The following is a 21370-nucleotide window of genomic DNA, read 5'->3' as shown; positions in this document are numbered from 1 at the left end:
CTCTACCACTTGAGCCACAGTGTCACTTCTGGCTTTTTTCTTTTTGCTTATGTGGTGCTGAGGAATCGAACCCAGGGCCTCTGGCATGCAAGGCATGCGCTCTACCACTGAGCCACCTTCCCAGCCCTAGTCCTGAATTTTTTAAGGTGAACATTCCATGTACACTTGGAAAAATGTTTATTTTACTGTTGTTTGCGCTGTTCTTTTTTTTTTTTTCGGTGGTGGTTGTGGTGCTAGGGTTCGAACTCAAGGCCTTGGGTTTGCTAAGCTGGTACTTTCAGCTGAGCAATACTTCCAGCCCTTTTTGTACTATTTTGAATGAGCTGTGCCTGGACTGTGATTCTCCTATTTTACATGTCCCACTATAGTGGAGATGACAATCATCCCGAGTTTCTTCCATTAAGATGGAATATTGTGAACTCTTTTTGTCCAGGTGGGCTTTGAATTACAGTCTTCCTGATTTCAGTATCCTACCTAGCTAGGATGATAAACACACACTACTATACTCACCTACTTGTTGAAAAGGGGTTTTGAATGGATTGAGGCTTAACCTCATTTCCTTCCTCCTTCTCCAAAACACTCACTAGAGTGTCAAATATATACATATATATATATATACACACATTTCCATACATGTGTGTATGTGTTCCTGTTAGATGTCATATATTTTGTTTTAAGCAACTCAAGAAAGGAGCAATACTCTTTTATATTTATACAGATGTTTTTAATTTTATTCTTCTTCTTTATTTCTTGATGTTAAAGGCTTCCTTCCTTTCTCTTTTGTCTGTCATTTCTCTTTTGTCTGCTCCATTTACAGCAGTTCTGCTGGAAACAAAAATTCTCTTTGCTTTCCTTTACCTGAAAAAGTATTAATTTCACTTTAATTCCTCAAGGATATTTCAACTGAATATCAAACTCTTAGTATTTCACTTAGCACTTTAATATTCTTTTTACTTCTGGCCTCACTTTCTTTTTAAAATTAGCAGTCATTCAATTTATAACAGTTTGAATATGATATGCTTGGTAATTGCTCTCATTCAATTTATGATGTTCATTATTAATTGATAATCTTAAGTCTATGTGTTATATATATTTTTGTGTGTGCCAGTCCTAGATAATATCCTTGAGCACAAAAGCACTCTATCACTTTAGTCACAGCTCTACTTCTGGCTTTTTTGGTGGGTAATTGGAGATAAGAGTCTCAAAGACTTCCCTGCCTGGGCTGGCTTTGAACCACAATCCTCAGATCTCTGCCTTCTGAGTAGGTAGGATTATAGGCATGAGCCACTGCTGCTTGGCCAAAGTTATAACATGTCAAATTTGGCAAGTGGCAAGAAATTATTTTATCAAATGCCTACTTTTTCTACTACTCTGTCTTCTATGAGGATATGAATATTAATTCATATCTTCCTTAATCTTTTCTCTCTCTCCCTGTTGTTTAGAATAGATAGTTTCTAACAACATCTCTCAAAGTTCATTGGCTTTTTCCTTGGTCATCTACATTCTGCTATTAATCATATCCTGATAGTCTTTAGCTACTATTTTTTTTTAATTTAAAATTTCTATGTGATTCTTTATTTTATTTTGTATTTCTTTGTTAAGAAATACATTTTCCATCCACTTTAAGGACACTCACTCTTCATTTGGGGGATTGTTTTATAATAGATGTCCAAAAGACATTGTTGATTATTTGAACATTCATGTCATCTGCCTTTTCCCATACAAGTTGAGACATTCCTAATTTTTCATATGTAGATGACTTGGGATTGAATTTTGTACATTTTGAATAACATGTAATAAGATTTGGGGTCTTATTCAAAGTCTATGGAAAATGTTGACATTTTAATTTTAGTTAGAGTCAAGGTTTAGACTCTTTAAGGCTTAGGCTAAAGTCTCAGGTTGAGACTTCAGCAGTATTTAGATTTAGTCTCCTTATTCACTATGGCTGGTAATTTCAACATCAGTTGAAATCTGGTGATTTCAACTCCAGTTCCATTTCCCAAAGTCTTTTTTGTGCTTTTCACACCACTATCAATATGTGTCCTACACAGTGGTCAGTATGAGATCAAGATGTTGATGTATTCCATAGTTCATTTTTCAAGGTCTCAAGTATACTATTTCATGTTAGAGTCACACGTACTCAACTGGGAATCCTGTAGTTTGTCAACAGCATTACAAGATCTTTCTTTATGCTTCTTACATCTTTGTGATGTCTTTAGTACTTTTCAGTCCTTTGAGCCCCCCATTTTGGTCCTTTGGCTAGAAAGCTGTGGATTTACCCTATTGTGCAATTCATTTTTTTTACTTTTTATTTTATTTTTTGTGGTCATGGGGCCTAAACTCTGGGCCTGGGCACTGTCCCTCAGCTCTTCAGCTCAAGGCTAGCGCTCTACCACTTGAGCCACAGAACCACTTCCGGCTTTTTTTTCTTTTTCTTATGTGGTGCTGAGGAATCGAACCCAGGGCCTCATGCATGCAAGGCAAGCGCTCTGCCACTGAGCCATCTTCCCGGCCCTGCAATTCATTTCTTATGCTTCTGCATCTGAGACTGAGAAGTGGGCATAGATAGACAAATGGGGTTCATTCCGATTTCCTGACACCACAGGAAGGAAGGTTCTTCTCCATCAGGGTTTTAGGCATCTTTGATGAAGCTTTTGCTCTTCCTGCGATTCTGCCACCCTACTGTTGCTTGATGGGTGGCTTGCAAGAGACAGGAGTGTGGTAAAGCCTCTCTCCACTTGTTCATCTAACAGTGGAGGGCTTCTCCTGGAGTACTGTCTGTACAGTGCCTTGTCTTAGGTCACAGGCTGTGTTCAAACTAGACTGACAGATAGCAGAGAAAGACAACTGGTGAATCACTATCAGGTCACTGGGCCTGATACTATTTACCTTTGTGCATTCTTAAGAAGCTGCTTTGGGGCTGGGAAGGTGGCTCAGTGGTAGAGCGCTTGCCTCACATGCATGAGGCCTTGGGTTCGATTCCTCAGCACCACATAAATAGAAAAAGCCGGAAATGGCACTGTGGCTCAAATAGTAGAGCACTAGCCTTGAGCTGAAGAGCTGAGGGACAGTGCCCAGGCCCAGAGTTCAGGCCCCACCACGATGATGACTACGACCCAAAAAAAAAAAAAAAAAAGCTGCTTCATGAATTCTGCTTAGGTATCAGAGCTACATTCAGTGGGAGAAAGAGGATGGAGTCTAATTACCCCATGTCACTACAAAATAAACCTTTCAATAAAGTGCATAAAATTGTACAATTCAAGCATTTTCATAAAGGAAACACTCTTGTAAATACCACACATCCCAGGTATCTATCCTAGCCCTCCAGAAGCCTCCGAGTCACTAACTCCACACTTAACTCCACACTTCTTCCCAAAGATTCCTTTCTTAAAAAAAATCTATTTTATATTTGTTGAAAAGGTGATGAGCAAGGGGGCTACATTTACATAAGTAACTGTAACATTTTCCCCAAAGAGTGGCTGGGAATGTGGCTCAGTGGTAGAGCGCTTGCCTTGCATGCCTGAGGCCCTGGGTTTGGTTTCTCAGCACCACATAAGCAAAAAAATAAAATAATAATAATAATTGCATTTTCCCCAAAGATTTCTGCTAGTGGAAATCTAATACCATAGATTAATTTTGCCTGATTTTGGATTTTATATTAGTGAAATTGTGCAGTATGCATTTTTGTGTGTAGGTGGCTTCCTTTGCTCTTCATTTTGCTGTCCATAGCAATAGTCTTTTCATTTTACTTCCCTTTGTAGTAGCTTATCATTGGAGGTACACATATTACCCATTCTGATGCTCGTGGCTATTTGAATTGGTTTCTGTTGTGACTAAACGCTGTATTTGTTTCTACAAGAATATTATATTATATATTATATTATTTTAGCTACATTTAGTTATAATGTTTCTATTTCACTTCTCTCTAGAAATTAGCTCTGATATGAGTCTGTGTGTCCAACTTTATAAGGTTTCTTCTAAGTGGAAGAGGAACATTTATTTTATTAAATTGTAAATCTGTGTGTGTGTGTGTGTGTGTGTGTGTGTGTGTGTGTGTAGTGTGAGTGTGTATTCTGGGGCTTGAACTCAGGACCTAAGCAGTATTCCTTAGCTTTTTCAGTCAAGGCTGGGGTTTTACCCCTTGAGACACACCTGAACTTCTGACTTTTTGGGCACTGGTGGCTCATGCCTGTAATTCTAGCTACTCAAGAGGCTGAGATCTGAGGATCACGGTTCAGAGCCAACCCCGGGCAGGAGAGACCGTGAGACTCCTATCTCCAATACACCACCAGAAAACCGGAAGTGGAGCTGTGGTAGAGTGCTTGCCTTGAGCTGAAGAGCTGAGGGACAGTGCCCAAGCCCAGAGTTCAAGCCCCATGACCAATAACAACGACAACAAAAAGAGTCTCATTGACCTTCCTTCCAACAGTCATCTTCAGATCTCAGCCAACTGAGTAGTGAGGATTTCAGGCATGAACTACCAGTTCATGGCATAAATGCATTTGAAATATTAATTTTATTAGATTCATACAATTTCCTTGTTACTTACATCTTATCAGGTGATAAGTATTTGGCCTGAGATAGTTACCACTAAAATTAGCACAAACAACTACTTATCTTAGTAAAAACTTGGATGAATTAAAGTGATTTAGAATTGTTTGGATTATCATTTGATACGATTGAGAATGTTGTTCTCTCATTGAGGTCCAGCCTTGGGCTATTTTAGGAAGCCTTCCTCTTATTATGTTTATTTAAAGCAAACCAAAAAGCTCATTAGTCTAAAAGTATAACTGGTGAGTCAAAATTTCTGGGAAAGTACATTGCTATCAATTTGCCCAGAAATTATGGTTAGAATAACAAAGTTTTGACATCTGAGAGAAAACATCAACAACCCTAGACAATATACAAAAATAGTTCAACATGGAAGACTTTCTAGAATGATTATAGTGTTTCTATGTTCAGTGTTTACTGTTCCTTTAAAAAATATTTTTTTCCTGTTTCCTTGTTTAATGGGGGTAAGGAAGAGAAACAAACAGGTAAAAACTAAAGCTCATTTTGTGAGAAACCATGAATATATTCACTTATTTCAAAAAGAAAATATAATTCATTCACCCTCAAAAAATTTATAAATAACAGCTAGGGTGGATCATGATAAAAACAGGAAACAAAGCATAAAATTACTAGGTGCCAGTGGTACATGCTTGTAATCCTCTGCTACTCAGGAGGCTGAGATCTAAGGACTGCTATTCAAAACCAGCCTGGGCAGGAAAATCCATGAGACTCTTATTTCCAATAAAACTGCCCAAAGAAGTTGGAACTATAACTCTAGTTCAAGTGGTAGAATGCTATCTTTGAACAAAAGAAGCTCAGGGACAGTGCCCAAGCCTTGAGTTCAAGCCCCAGGACTGGCACATCCCCCCACCCCCCCCACACACACATACACACACACGTTGTAGCTTCACATAGCAAATTCTTTCCAAAGGGTCAATCTATTTGTGTCTGGTATTTGGAAAAGAACTTCTTGCACTCCAATTAATTTATTTTTTGCTTCAAATCTTACCAATTTTCTTACTCTTTTTCTTTTTGGAGGTAATGATGGAGAAGCTTCCAGTTCGTGTGTTTGACCATTGTACACCCACTATCATAATAAGGAATAGATCCTCTATTAGCATAGTGTGGGATATGGAAAATGAACAATTTTAGTTCTGTTTCACTGACTTTTCCAAATCAGCACAGAAGATTAAAGGAAATATTCAAATGATTCAGTGAAAAGATGTGTTTTTGTTTATTTTATTTTATTTTTGTTGGTCATGGGGCTTGTAGTCCAAGCCTGGGCGCTGTCCCTGCGTGCTTCAGCTCAAGGCTAGCACTCCTAACACTTGAGCCACAGCACCACTTCTGATTTTTCTGGTGGTTAATTGGAGATAAGAGTCTCATGGACTTTCCTGTCTGGGCTGGCTTTGAACCGAGATCCTTAGATCTCAGTCTCCTGAGTAGCTAGGATTATAGGGGTGGGCCACAAGCGCCTGGAAAAAGATGTGTTTAAAAAAAAACCTCAGTGGTAGAGTGCTTGTCTAGCATGCATGAAGCCTTGGGTTCGATTTCTTAGTACCACATAAACACTCTGTACCACATAAATAGAAAAAGCTGGAAGTGGTGCTGTGGCTCAAGTGGTAGAGTGCTAGCCTTGAGCAAAAAAGCTCAGGGACAGTGCCCAGGCCCTGAGTTCAAGCCCCAGGACAGGCAAAAAAAAGAAAAAAGGGAAATCCAAAAAAATAATTCTCCCAGTTTTGTGCTTTGTGATGAGCATTTACATTTCAAAGTGCACAAATAGCCTGCTACTAGTGGCTTATACCTATAATCTGAGCAACTCAGTATGCTGAGATCCAGAGGCTTGCAGTTCAAAACCAGCTCCAGAAGAAAGGAGATTCTATCTCCAATTAACCAGCAAGAGTTAGATGGGAAGTATAACTGAAGTGGTAACACACCAGAAAAGCAAATGCCCTGAATTCAAATCCCAGAGAATAATTAATTATACGACCAAATTATTTCTCTGGGTCTTTTTCAGATAATAATGTCTGAGCTACCTTTTACAAATGTAAAAGTTTACTAACTATAGGGGCAGGATTAATTTGGGCCAACATCTACACTAATTGGGAGAAAAAAAAACAGGTCAGATGAATAGTATTTTTGTAACCATACAGTAGCTTCTAACTACAGGGTTTGCTTTTCATTAGTCTGCAGCAATTGATACATCTGATCTGTTCTCTTTCCTCAGCAGTCTTCTCTTTCAGCTATTACCCACATTGCTGTGGTGTTCTCCTCCTTGCCTCCAGCTGTGGGCCCAGTATTTAGCCTCTTCCTGTCTCTTTATGCTAATTTCTTCCCACTGGAATTCATCCAGTTCACCCTTACTTTCGTGACAGGATTTCTGTCACTGTAGTTCTATCACTGGTAGAATATCACATATCTAGTAGTAATACATTAATGAATAATTTCCACCTTGCAACATTCTAATTTAGTATGTGCCACAATAGTTTCTCTTGGTCCCCAGTACTGAAACATTATGACAGGTTTTCGTCGTCCATTAACCCATTCCTCAGGATGTAGCAAATGCCTACTGGTACCAGGCACACTGCATGCCACATGAAATGAGGAGTGATTGGCCTTGAGTAGACAAGACATCTGAAAGACTGTGAAACCCTTTTTGCTTTTTTGTTCATTGAATTTTTTGGAGTACACCAAAGAACACACCCTTCAGATGTCCTAGGGAAAAATAGTAAATATTGCATTGTGTCTTTCTATATTTTGGACATTGTAAATGAATCTTAGTTCCAGATACTGTGTGAAAGGGAGTTTATTTAAGATTTTCCAAAAGCATAAATTCTTTTTTGGGGGAGGGTGAGAAAAATCACATTTATTAGCTAAGGACAACCACAGGCTGGACACAACACACATGCTAAAAAGTGGACTGTCTTTTAAAACTTCAAAGGTAAATAGGTATATATTTTTAAAAGCATACATTCTAAAAAATTAATTGAATTTTCTTTTTTTATTAATAATGTTAGTCCTCTTAATTTTAAGTAATTCCCTTTTATAAACTGCAAATTACTATGAATTGAGTCCTTTATTGCAATATTTGAGGCTTGCTTTTGCAGTTAAGTAAATGTTATATTTGCTTTTTAAGGCCTTATTATATTACTTAGGTTCGCCAGTCAACTTCATCACATTTTCCATATACTTCCCTACCCCAAATAAAACTTAATATGGTACTTTTTTGCCCTTTGCATATGTTTAGGAAATTAATATTACCTTAAACACGTAGTGAATTGTTTTTAAGTCATGGAAAAATGACATATCTCAATGAATTTTTATGTTAATAGCACATTATTAAGGTTGAATTTATTTAAATAAAACACACAACTCTCATGTGTATACCACATTGAATTTTGACATATGTATGTCAAAATGTATGTTGAATGTATGTCAAAATGCATGTCAGTGTGGCCATCACGCAGCTGAAGAAAAAGAACATTTCCTTCATCTTTGAAAATGTCCTTGTATACACCCTAGGAAAGCAAGTTTTTTTTTGTTGTTGTTGCAGATTGGTACTATCTGATTTTTATAGACAATGCCATACATAAACACCGTATAACATAGGAATTGTACAGTACATCTTTTGTGACTGACTGCTTTTGCTTACTATAAAGTCACATGCATAGATCTGTGCATCATTTCATGATTTTCAATGCATAATAATGACTGAGAATAATATCAATTAAATTTAAAAAATATTGTTCTAGCTGGATGCTGGTGGCTCATGCCTATAATCCTAGATACTCAGAACACTGAGATCTGAGGATCACAGTTTGAAGCCAGCCCAGGCAGGAAAGTCTCTGAAATTCTTTTTTTTTTCTTTCTTTCTTTCTTTTTTTCTTTGTTAGGCATAGGGCCTGGCACTGTCCCTCAGCTCTTCAGCTCAAGGCAAGCACTCTACCACTTGAGCCATAGTGCCACTTTCAGCTTTTTTTGCTTATGTGGTGCTGAGGAATCAAACCCAGGGCCTCATGCATGCAAGGCAAGCGCTCTACCACTGAGCCACCTTCCCAGCCCTCTCTGAAATTCTTATCTTCCATTAATCACAAAAAAGCGGGAGTGGAGCTGTAGCTCAAGTGGTAGAGTGCTAGTCTTGACCACAATAGCTCAGGGACAGTGACCAGGCCCTGATTACAAGCCCCAGAGCTAGCACAAATACAAAAAAAAAATTGCTCTTGGTTTTAATATAGTTCTTATATTTTCTAATTTTGGTTTCTGTGAGAGTTGCATTGTTATTATTCTTTTTTTTTTTTTGGGTCCGGTCGTGGGGCCTGAACTCTGGGCCTGGGCGCTGTCCCTCAGCTCTTCAGCTCAAGGCTAGCGCTCTACCACTTGAGCCACAGCGCCACTTCCTTTTTTCTTTTTGCTTATGTGGTGCTGGGGAATCGAACCCAGGGCCTCAGGCATGCAAGGCAAGCGCTCTACCACTGAGCCACCTTCCCAGCCCTGTTATTATTCTTTATTCTTTCCCCTATACTCATTTCATCATTAAGATTAGAATGTTAGGATTCTGGTGTTTTGATTTTTAATGTCCTAGACACAAGACACTATGCGATTTCCCCTAAAGTATCCATTTGATGACTTGTTTGGGGATGAAGGGATGTAACTGGTCCTAGGATCTAGAAAAGATTTTGCAACTCTGTTTCTAGAAGGATAATGGAACTAACCCACAAGGCCAAATGGGATATTGCCTTTCCTCCATTTAAAGGTGTTCCAAGATGGCATTCATCCCTGTTGTTTTTGATGATCATAATGGAACAGATGAACCATCTAATGCATCGACTTTGCTTTATTCACATGCTTGTTTGGTCCATCCCAGCCACTCACTATCATGGGAGATTCTTTTTTTTAATATATATTTGTTATTGTAAAGATACTGTACAGAGTTACATGAGTTACAGTTACATGAGTAAGGTAGTGAGTACATTTCCTCTTGAGCATTGTTACCTCCTTATTTGTTTTTCCCCTACCATCCCTTCCCTCCCCAGCTCCACAACTCCTTTCCCACTCCCTCCCTCCCCCCAAAAAGTTGTAAAGTTTGTTTTCAACATAGTGTCTTGTACATCTCATTGCTACAATGGGTCAACCTGTATCCTTATTCTGATCTTTGGTCTCTAGCAATGGCATTGGCCTTATAATCTGAACTTCAAGCACCCCAATCTTTGCCTATTACCTTTTCCTTCCAGCTGATTTCCTCTGGCATCTTACTGCTGATTTTCCTTCCTGCATTGAGAATTTCTCTGTCCATTAACTATTACTTACTCTCCTTGTCTGCACTGTCTACAGTAGTAATCATTTCTTTGAAAACATCTTCAATTCCCTTGCTTTCTCTTGCTCTACCATGTTCTCTTGGAAAATTTCCAAATCTAGTTGCTGAAAAAATAATTATTCAGCTAGCCACTGGTGGCTCACACCTGTAATCCTAGCTACTCAGGAGGCTGAGATCTGAGGATCGCAGTTCAAAGCCAGCCCCAGCAGGAAAGTCTGTGAAACTTATCTCCAATAAACCACCAGACAACCAGAAGTGGTGCTGTGGCTCAAGTGGTAGATCGCTGGTCTTGAGCTGAAGAACTGAGGGACAGCGCCCAGGCCCAGAGTTCCAAAAAAAAAAAAAAAAGTACATAGAAATTTCCTGAAGTAAGCATAAAAATGCCAGTGTGAGTAACAGCAATCATTCTATGCTGTTCTACCAATAGTGAAACATGTAGTTTCAGGTGAATGAGACAAGATATGTAGAATTAAATAATTTTCTCACCACCAAATTAGTATGTAGTCTTACAAAAAATTAGTGAACCAAAAAAATTGCTTATAACAAAATTGTATTTTTTCAGAACGCTGCAAATGTAAGCCAATTAGAGCTACACAGAAGACCTATTTCCGGAACAATTACAACTATGGTAAGAATAACTTCATGAGGGATTCATATTGCTGCATTAATGTGTGTAAGTGAGACGAAGCCAAAGGATCACAAAGGCCAATAGCTATGTGCATATGATCATATAAAATGATATTTATGGAAATGAACTCAAGAAATGGAAACAAGAGGTTTTCCCCCCTCAATTGCTGTTTTTGTTTTCTGTACTTTTTGTCTTGTTTGTAAGTTTACTCTTTTGGGGAGAAGAAGGGGAAAGCACAGAAATGGAGGGACAAAGGGTGAACAAAGGAAGCAGTGGTACTCAGTGGAAACTCTGTTGAAAATGAACTATACAACTTGTGGGCGGAGACAGGAGGGAAAAATTGGGAGAAAGCTAGGAAGGGGTGACACTGTTCAAAAAGAAATGACCTCATTACCTGACTTAAGTAACTGTAACCCTTCTGTACATCACCTTTACAATACCAATAAAAGAAGATTCATTATACTCAGAAGCTGACATGTTGAATAATAATCCTTCGGTATAACTACTAAAGGAAATAACATTATAATTAAGTGGGAAAAAAGCCTTTGTAATAGGTAGAACCTTGACAATGCATTGCTGAGATGCCATATCTGAAGAACTACCTTTGTTGCATGCATCTTTTTCCTCCTGAAAGAATTAGAGTGGGTCACTCAAAGCTTAATTGCTCCTGTTTTCTCAGTATAATATTTACTTAAGTGTTTAGTAACAGAAATAAAGCATATTATTAAAAAAAAGAAGTATCTGTGTGTCACATATGCATGCTGACATATATGTAGGTGAACAGACTAGTTTAAGAAAAAGACTTAAAAACAAAAGACATTTGGGGGAGGGGCGGGGGTTGTGGTGGGTCCTAGGGTTCGAACTCAGGGCCTGGACACTGTCCTTTTTGTTCAAGGCTAGCACTCTTGAACAGCTCCACTTCCGGGATTTTGGTAGTTTGATGTCAATAAGAGTCTTACGGACTTTTCTGCTCAGGTTAGCTTCAGTCTCCTGAGTAGCGAGGATTACAGACCTGAGCAAAGGACAACTTTTAAAGCACAAGCATTTACTTGAACCAATGAAAATGTGTCCTGTGGGCGAAGTTCTTAATAGATGTTTGATTGTGAACCTATCTGGCAGCATGCTTGGCATTTTAGGACCACAAATCAAAACAGAGGCACTGTTCTCTACCCAGAGGTTATGTGTCATTGGGAGGAAGAGAAGACCTTGGAGGCATAAGGAGACTGTTGCTTTCTCCCAATGACAGAGGCGGAAAGTAGCACTTAGTAAAAATTTTTGGTATTCACCTGAGGAAATGCTTCCTTATCAAGCTGAACCTAAAAATGTGACATTCTGGTAAGTCTTAATTGTAGAGCTATGAATCTAAATACAGCTGGCTTAACTCAAGGGGGATAAAGCCTGCTGCTGCCATGTGAGGAAGTGTGCTCAGGTTGATTCACACACCAGCTTATGTAAGTTTCTCAACTCTTCCATGAAATGAATTGGTATCCTGAGAACACTGATTGAACCCAAGTTGGCTCTTCTTTAATTATTCAAAATGTGACATCGAATACTGGTGCCTTGGTGTCATAAATAATCACCATCATATCCGGAAGGGGTGATTACTAGAGCTTTCCAGTGGGACTCCTCAATATATGTGATGTTCCATAGGTATTGTGTTACAGTGTTTTTCTAGTTATAGGTTGAACCCCTTATCTGCTTGAGACCAGAAGCATTTCAGATTTTGCCTCTTGGATTTTGGAGTATTTGCAAATACATAATGAGATACCTGAAAATGAGAACTTATTTATGTGTCATAATACCTTGTGCACATTGCTTGAAGGTAGTTAGTTGTACGCAGTATGTTGAAGGCACCTGCATTTTTATCATGACCTGACACATGCGGTCAGTAGCCCATAGTTAATTTTCCACTTTCTGTTGTTGTGTGGATGCTCAAAGTTTTGGATGTTAAAACTTTGGATTACAGGCTGGGAAGGTGGCTCAGTGGTAGAGTGCTTGCCTCGCATGCATGAGGTTCTGGGTTCAATTCCTCAGCACCACATAAGCAGAACAAGTCGGAAGTGGTGCTGTGGCTCAAGTGGTAGAGCACTAGCCTTGGAGCTGAATAGCTTCGGGACAGCGCCCAAGCCCTACAACTGACAAAAAAAAAAAAAAAAAGGATTACAAATACTCAGCCTATATCTATACGATTGATAAAGGTCAGCTTACCCTCTTCAGAGCGTTATTGATGCTAAGTCAATGGGAAAAATTTGGCCATCAAATAGATTTTTACAGTGAATTTTCTTATTAGAATGAGAGTTTCATTATGTTTATGTGCCCTCTATTCAGGGGATCCCTCCCCACACACCCACATATATGCACATATGCCCATATATATGTGTATGTATATATGTCAGATTTATTTCCCTTTCTCTATTTTTGGGAATTGGAAGGAAAGAAATGGAAATGACTCTGTAGAATTAATCTTTGATATCTTGAAAAATAATAGATAATGTAGAAAATTCATGGTATAATTAAGTCTCTTCAAGAAGGGCTTCTCTTCAATTAAGTCAGTTTTTACTTTTGATTAATACTCATCTGAACTAAAATCTAACTGCCTCCTCTTCCTCCTCCACACATTCCAAGGTTGAAAGCTTCTGTTGATCTGAGAATCCAAACTGATAGGAAGTAATTCAGGGGAAAAGGTGGCCTTAATTTTTCAGAGACTATTTTTTGCTATGTTTATTTGTGCTGGTCCTATGGCATGAACTGAGGGCCTGGGTCTGAACTGAATTTTCTCAAAGCTAGCACTCTACCACTTGAGTCACAGCTCTATTTCTGGTTTTTTGGAGGTTAATTGGAGATAAGAGTCTCACTGAGAGGCTTTCCTGGTCAGGCTGGTTTTGAACCACATTCCCCAGAACTCAGCCTCCTGAGTAGCTAGGATTATAGACGTGAGACACTGCTGTCTGGCATTAGATATTAGACTGAAAAGTGATGTGAATGTTTAAGTGTAGCTAGAATAAAAGTAAAAATGTTACATTGTACTATGGAAATTTAGCCATTTACTTGTCTTTAATTATGATTAATTTTCATATTACATAGCTATTTTGGGTGCTGTGAAGCCTGGTGCTGGTATTTTTGTTAAAGATTAAAATACTAGTGGTTATGAGTCACTTGACTTAGAGGGATAGTCTTAGAGAAGGTACGGAATGAATACTATAAAGGAATATGAGATATGGATCATAATTACTAGAAAGGAGGAGCTTTTTTTTCATAACCAATCACCAGATTGCCCATAGTTAAAGTATACAGATCCTTTGGGGGAATCCTATGATTGAAGAGAAGGAAAAATCTCAGAAAAGGAAATGTATATTTACTTTGGAAATATGTTGATTTTTATTTTATATATTATGTTATATATTTGTATATTGAAACCAAGTAGGGTAGGAGTAATTGGTAAGCCATATAAAACCTCTTCCTCATTCAGATTCATTCAGTTAAAAATTCTTGAGTTTTAACAAAATTACTTGCATAATAAAGTAGGTCTTGTAGAGAGATATTTATTTTGGAGTGGGTACATGTGCTAAAAATTTCTAATAAAAATAGTAGACACATTGGGTAAATAAATCATTAGTTTGAGAACATTTACACAGCTCACTAATTGCTAATAGTTGATGGATACTATGAAACACATTTACTTAAGCCAGGACACAAAAATATGTCTTCAAGCTGGGGTTAAGAATTCATCATTCAATTCTCTCTAGTGACATTCTAGAAAGGGCAATCTTCTCTCTTGTTAAAATACAGAATTGAGAAAATGGGAACAGGAGAAGATTCTACTTGCAAATCATGCCAGGCAGAGCCAGTTAGACCAGTACATTTTATTTGTCACAAGTTCTCATACTTAAGGCAATGGATTTTTTAAAGGCTGAAATAGTTTTGATGGCAAAATTAGGTTTTATCCTAAGAATCTTAAAAAGTACTAACTTATTTTCTGTTATCTGTAAGTTGCACTGGGCATTATTAAGTTTCTATAATAGTTGGAGCATTGGTGAGCATTGATTCAGTCTTTCCATTTTCATGGATTACTTTTTCTAATCATTTGTATTTCTGACCCCATAAAATACATGAGAAATTTAACAAATGAAAGTGGTTTGCAGATTTGTCCCTAAGAAGCTTTCAAAAAGTGCACTTAAAAATGGACCCACTGCGTTTTCTTCATTATCCATAGATCTTGAGCTGGCACAATCAGTGTGTCTAAGCAAATTCTATCAACTGCTTGCTAATTGGCATTTTTATTTATTATTTATTTTATTGTTTTTATTTTAAAACTTACCTTTAAAAAGCTCATTTACCAGAAAAAGGAATTTGGCTTTCCCAAGGAGAGATTGGGAAAATATCAGGACTGTGCTTTCTATACTCTAAGTCAAATAGTTTGACTTTGCAACTGAAGATTGAGAAGTAAATCTGACTCCAATGAGGCGGATGAAGTGCCCGGATCACCATTGTGAGAGACAGATGATCAGTACTAGCAGGCTAGAACACACTCCATGATATCTTACTGGAGAGGAGTGCTGGGGTGTCTGACCTCAAAAATTATAGAAGAACCAAGGTTTATCAAAGAAGAAAGTATCTAAAGGAAAATAGAAAAGATAATCTATACTGAAACAGAGAAAGAAAACAGTTCGTGTTTGAACAGTGAGCTAAGGTGAGAAAGGTATAAAGATTGCAGAACTAGTTTGAGAAGAGACCCCCCTACTTGAGAAAAATATATTAATAATGCTTCTGAAGCATAAAAATGTGAATATCTATGTTTCATGTATGATGAAGTTCATATATTTTACTTCGTTGGCAGCAAGTGGGACTGTGTGCTTATACACATACACACGCCTATAGCCAAAATGAAACCTTGGAGGAAAGTCATGTCAGATTAAGCTTTGATAACCTAAATGGATTTCTTAAAATGAAAAGCATGCACACACAGGTGCATATATAAACACAAATACATTGTTTACACACTAAAATTGGGAGAGTGAATCATTAAAAGGGCAGATGTCCTATTCAGTTGCTCATTCACTCCAGTCTAAAACAAAAGTATCTGGCTGACTTTTCTTCTTTACTCATTGAACATCAAGGGAAAAAAAGAATGATTAGAAAGGAGCCAACTACTGTCGTTTCTGAGTGAGATGCCTATGGTGTATCATCTTGTGAAGTTGGCTCTATTATCTTGTATTGCAGTCATTAGAGCTAAAGTCAAAGAGGTGAAGACTAAGTGCCATGATGTGACTGTAATAGTGGAGGTGAAGGAGATTCTCAAGGCATCTCTGGTGAACATTCCGAGGGACACTGTGAACCTCTACACCAGCTCTGGCTGCCTGTGCCCTCCACTCCACGTTAATGAGGAATATATCATTATGGGCTATGAAGATGAGGAGCGCTCCAGGTAACTCATGCCTCAAGGATGCAGAATCATTTCCTTGCCTAGCTACTCTCTGCAGATTTTCTTTAGAGATCTTACCTTGAGACCTTTCTACTTTCTTAGGGACTAGGTTTAATTGGATTCCTCAGTTTCCTATGTTGGGTAGAAAGGGCTGTGTGTGGAACTTATAGGTATGAATTTCTCCGGAGAGAGGAACCATAGCTTCATTTGTTTCTTAAAAGTTTCTGTGGCTCCCAAATGGTGATGATTTACTGTTTGCAAACTTGGCTTTCCTATTCTACAATAAACACATTAGACTGTCTTGGCATAGATTTCATGTATATCTTGGTACTGTGCTTTAATTTTTCAAAAATGAGTGCTTGTTTTAAAAATGCAGGTTACTCCTAGTGGAAGGCTCTATAGCTGAGAAATGGAAGGATCGACTTGGTAAAAAAGTGAAGGTAAGCATATATTTTATGTTTGAAACCGTAAACTACGCAGAAATCGTAAGGAAGCCATCCATTGGTTATATCAATGAAATAGCTATCCTCAATTATATGAGAAATTAAAGCCTAATCCATATGTATTCATATCCTTTGGTAGTCCAAGAATTGAGTTTGTATGTAGTATCTTCTGTAAGGGAAGAGTTCCTTTTATATGCATCAAAGATGCAACTATGGTTGCCCTAACTTTTCATAACAATGCTAGCTGGAATTAGTCCAGGTAAGGTAGCCCCATATTATCAAGATAGATTATTTTTCTGCCATTTTAGCGTGTTACCCTAATTCCTTGGAGGTCATACTTTACCTCCAGCACCAGGCTTCATTTTATGAAGAAAGAAAGGGGAGACATGAGGCATTTTCAAGAGTTCGACTCAATAACATTTTGTAGAAGTTTTAGTGAAGATTCAGCGACATGTCAATCCCGAGCTGTAAAGGGAGATTAGAATATGTAAGGTTTTCTTTTTTAGCAGAACATACTGATTTCTGGACGAATTGTGATTCTGTGAGAAGAGGAAAGTAAAGAGGGATAGGTAAATGATTTCATTACAGAACATTTACATTCCTTCTGATTGCACTAAATAACTGTTTCAAAGAAAAGGAATGTGTGGGGGAAATGCACAGAATCAAGAATCTCAAAGGATGTGTGTAAAGAATGGGGGCGGGCAGTGGGAACTGCACCAAACATAATACATCCTCTTCCTTCTGCGAGTTGGAAGGCTTGAGAAACATTTACAGGGTAAGTTAAACACCCTTGGGCAGTTGATCTTGTACATCTGGCACTCAACACAGCAGACACTTTTGGATTTAATTGACCTAGAGAAAAATGTAGAGGACATTATTTTGTAGGGAGAAATTATCACCACTTAAATTCCTTAAACCCTACTCTCTCTCCACAATATTTTTAAAAGTGAGATTCATTTCAACACAGACTTGTGGTCAGCCTCTTTTTGTACCTCTCCTCTGTTCATTTGGTGTTTGTTATAGCAGTGGCTCTTCTTCAGTTATCTTGGAATCTCTTTCTGCCCTTTTAATTTGGTTTTCTGCTTGCTAATGCTGAACAGGAATTTGTCCTAAATTCCTGTACCAGTTGGAAGAGCTTACAACATCTCTACTGCAGGGCACTTAACAAACTGAGCTGTTTATGTCATTGACAGGACACATGGCTTCTTTGTCCTGTTTTGTACAAGGTGAACATATTTTCCACTGCTTTCTCCAGGTAATACAGCTATTGTGAGGTGATCTGCATTCTCAGTCTGGAGAAGAAATAAACCAATAATGAGCATTTTAGAATACTCAGGGCCAAAGACTCTGGGTGAAAAATCTCTTTTCTTATTTTAGTTCTCCACTTAATCTGAGAATGTAAAAAAGAATTTTTATAGAAGATGCTCATTTTTTTAAAAATTTAACTAAAAGTCGCTCCTTTCAACTGAGGTTTGCTCTAAGCAGGTAAATCAAGTATTTTTTTAAGACCTTTATTTAGTTTTTCCACACAAACAATTGTTCATCAAAATATCTGTTAAAGCAGATTACTCAAACGTAGATATTAAGACTGTCTTGGGGAGATGAGAATCAGATCTTTTTTTAAAAAATAATTCCATTGTTTTTATTAAGGTATTGTACAGAGGGGCTACAATTTCATAAGTCAAGTAATAAGTACATTTCTTTTTTGGACAAAGTCACCCCTTCCTTAATTTCCCCCCATTTTTCCCCACCCATCCTTGCCCACAAGGAGAATCAGTCTTGTAAAAAAAATATAAAGTAATAAATATGGAAGTAAAGCTCTCTTAAATGAAGACTTTCAGCCATAGAAAAAAAGTATCAGCTAAGGGATTATGTACACTTTATGTACACACTTTATACATTTTTCTTCAGACTTCAGAACAGTCACAGCATTTGAACCTGCTATTAATTCTAATACAGAAATGAGGAAAATGAGGTCTACTAAGTTTAAGAAACTGCATAATAAGTAGTGGAATTAGAATTTGAATGTGGGCCAGCTGACAATTAGCTTCTTGCAATGTAGGTCTCAGTCTGGAGCTTATTGGGTAGGAAAAGCTTTGGGCTGCACCCCAGACCTACTGAATGAAACTGTACATTTTAAACAAGTTTCCCAGGTGATTTTGATGTTCCTGGAAGTCTGACAAGTACAGATGTATTTTCTATCTACTACCTCTACTCTTAGTGTAACTTCCATTTAATTTAATCACATGAAAACATTTTGCTAGTGTTAACTTACAATATTAGTAAACATGATTGTGTTTATTAAAAGAAACATTACAATGCTTACTTTGTAAAACTTGGGGTAAGGGCAGGGGCTTGAATTGTTTGTGGCACCACATAGAGATTACTTAAATTTTTTTTTTAGAGTCACTACCCAACTATTGTTTTTCACTGCTTAAAGCAAACAGGTTTGAAAAGTTTATGTTGTTATGTGTCTTAAGAGAGGATGATAAATGTAGCCCTTCCTTTGAATTCTCAGTATGTCTTTCATACTGAGGCAGTGGTCGATATTTGTACAGTCATGGAGATATTTAAATTTAAGGTTTGATATGAAAGAATTACTGAGTATATTATGGATGGCATACTTTGTACTTTTTAAAACCAAAGCATATAGTGTTTCTTTCACTGGTACTCTGAATAGGAATTTTATATTTCTGTACAAGTAATAAAAGTGCTTTAGAGCTGACTTTGTAGTCTTATCTAGGTGGGAAAGTCATAGAAATGATGTTGCTGGTGGTATATGCAAGTGATTATGTTCTGCCATTCATTTCACAGCGCTGGGATGTGAAGCTCCGTCACCTTGGACTGAGTAAAACCGACTCTGGCATTGGTGATTCCACGCAGAATCAGAAGTCTGGAAGGAACTCCAACCCTCGGCCAGCACGCACCTAAAACCCAAATTGCACAAATAACATCAATGGACTTTCCGTGAAGACTTGCATTGCTGGACTGGCAAAGGAAAATTGCACTATTGCACGGCATATTCTATTGTTTACTACAAAAATCATGTGGTAATTCATGACATTTCTCTTTCCTTTTTGTTTTTAATCCCACCTTTTAATGGCCTGGGGTTAGAGCCTTAAATAATATTGTATGTTTTCTATTTTACTAAATGTGGGGAAACTGATCTTTTGCAATAATAGTAAATTAAACATGCTGATCCCAGGACCTCTTTGCTCGAGTTCCCAGATGTTAATTTTGTTTTCTGCACTCAGATTGGGAATGTAACAGTGATGTAAAGAGAGATTTCTGGTATACAAAGAAAGCTAGATATGCTGTGAAATAGTCTCTTGCTGATCTAATTACAGTGTATGCCTTTGGGCATTCTCCTTATGCTTAGAAAGTTCTAAATGTTTATAAAGGTAAGATGGCAGTTTGAAATCAAATGCCGCACAGGCAAAGCAATTAAGCACCAGGAAACATTTATGAGATAATGACACACAGGATGACTTATTTTCAAGATTGGCAGGAAGCAAAATAAATAAATAGTGTTAGGAGCCAGGGAAAGAACACTTTCTTGATTGGGAAGCACAATCAAAACCAGTAGCCTTGAAGGCATGAACAGTAGTAGCCTTCCTCTACTGGCCATATGTTTGATTTGTTCCTGAATGCGTTAATCAGCAGTAAGGAAGTGACTTACAATCAGTCATCTGCTATTATCACCATAGTTCTGTATAATCTGATTGTTTTCTAAACTCCTTAGTGAAAGTTTCTCTCTCAATCTCTCTCTGTCTCTGTCTCTTTCTCCTTTCATAATAAAATGGACTTGCTGTGTTGATCAGGAAAAGAAAGTATGTATGCATGTGTACCAAGGCTTTGTTTTTTCAAAGATATGTAGCTCTATAAAATGGAGTGGTTTACAGTACGGTGAAACATGAAAAGTGTTTTCTTTTTCAAAAATTTGGTGTGTGTGTGTGTGTGTGTGTGCGCATGCGTGTGTGTGTTTCTATATTTGTGTGCATGTGGGTTTATGCACTCACACACAAACTTGACTAAATTACAGGCCTGGGCACTAGTTTAGAAATTATTGTTTGGATTTATATTGCTTAATGCTTAGTTAAAAAATGCCTAATAAAAAGAATTATGGTGTCGGGACAGAGGTACTCTGACTTTTGAACCAAATATACATTCTCATTATCCAAGCTGCGGTAAAACCCCCTGGGACTATGGGAGGAAATCATGTTTTACTTCTTTCCTCCAGGCGGGTTCCTTAGAACATGTGCCAATCACTTGAAAGTCTCCTTCCCTGTGATTTACATGTGTGATATTCTAGAACCAACTTTCTAACTGGTTTGCTAAAAATAAAATGCATCTGAAGCAAATGGGGTCTGTGTTTTCTTCAATAAGGACAATCATACAAGAATGAAACTCATTTCTGAACAAAAGTTTCCTACATTGGTAACTAACAATTCATTGAAGTGCTCTCTTTTAAAAGCAATGAAGCATTCTCACCTTCCAAATAACTCCAAACCAATAGCTCACCCAATCCCACAGGCAGGAATTCCCATAGTTGCCTAGAGGAATAACATAAGATTGTTTTTAGGTATTTTGCTGCCTACCATTTGGATTATATTCTCCAGTGTGGGGGACACATCTCTAGATGCTGTGTTACAGTCTTTAGGTGTGTTTGGGTGATGTAGGTCATGATGAAAAGAAATATTGTAGAGTTTCTTTCTCTTTTTTTTTTTTTTGGTCAGTCATGGGGCTTGAACTCAGGGCCTAGTTGCTGCCCCTGAGCTTTTTTTTTTTTGCTCAAGGCTAGCATTCCACCACTTTGAGCCAAAGCTCCACTTCCCATTTTCTGGTGATTAACTGGAGATAAGAGTATCATGGAATTTCCTGCTGGGGCTGACTTTGAACCGCAGTCCTCAGATCTTAGCCTTCTGAGTGGCTAGGATTATAGATGTGAGCCACCAGCTGTTGAGATTCTTCTCTTGGAATGTATGCCCCACCTTGAGTTTCCAGAGGGAGTG

At 37.8% G+C, this 21370-nt stretch overlaps 1 protein-coding gene across 1 annotated transcript in view; it reads left to right on the top strand.

Annotated features, from left to right (window-relative positions):
- Positions 1 to 20710, top strand: part of Frzb (frizzled-related protein) — a 32359-nt gene extending 11649 nt beyond the window's left edge. Inside the window, 5 exon segments of the mRNA XM_013030920.1 lie at positions 1905 to 1913; positions 10386 to 10493; positions 15714 to 15918; positions 16292 to 16355; positions 19173 to 20710. Of these exon segments, the coding sequence (XP_012886374.1) occupies positions 1905 to 1913; positions 10386 to 10493; positions 15714 to 15918; positions 16292 to 16355; positions 19173 to 19289 (503 nt within the window). The 3' untranslated portion in view covers positions 19290 to 20710.
- Positions 20711 to 21370: the final 660 nt, after the last annotated feature.

Source organism: Dipodomys ordii, unplaced genomic scaffold (genome assembly GCF_000151885.1).
Source record: "Dipodomys ordii isolate 6190 unplaced genomic scaffold, Dord_2.0 Scaffold5, whole genome shotgun sequence".
NCBI classification, from domain to species: Eukaryota; Metazoa; Chordata; class Mammalia; order Rodentia; family Heteromyidae; genus Dipodomys; species Dipodomys ordii.
The sequence above is the reverse complement of the archived record's forward strand: the minus strand, read 5'-3'. Positions and strand labels throughout refer to the sequence as shown.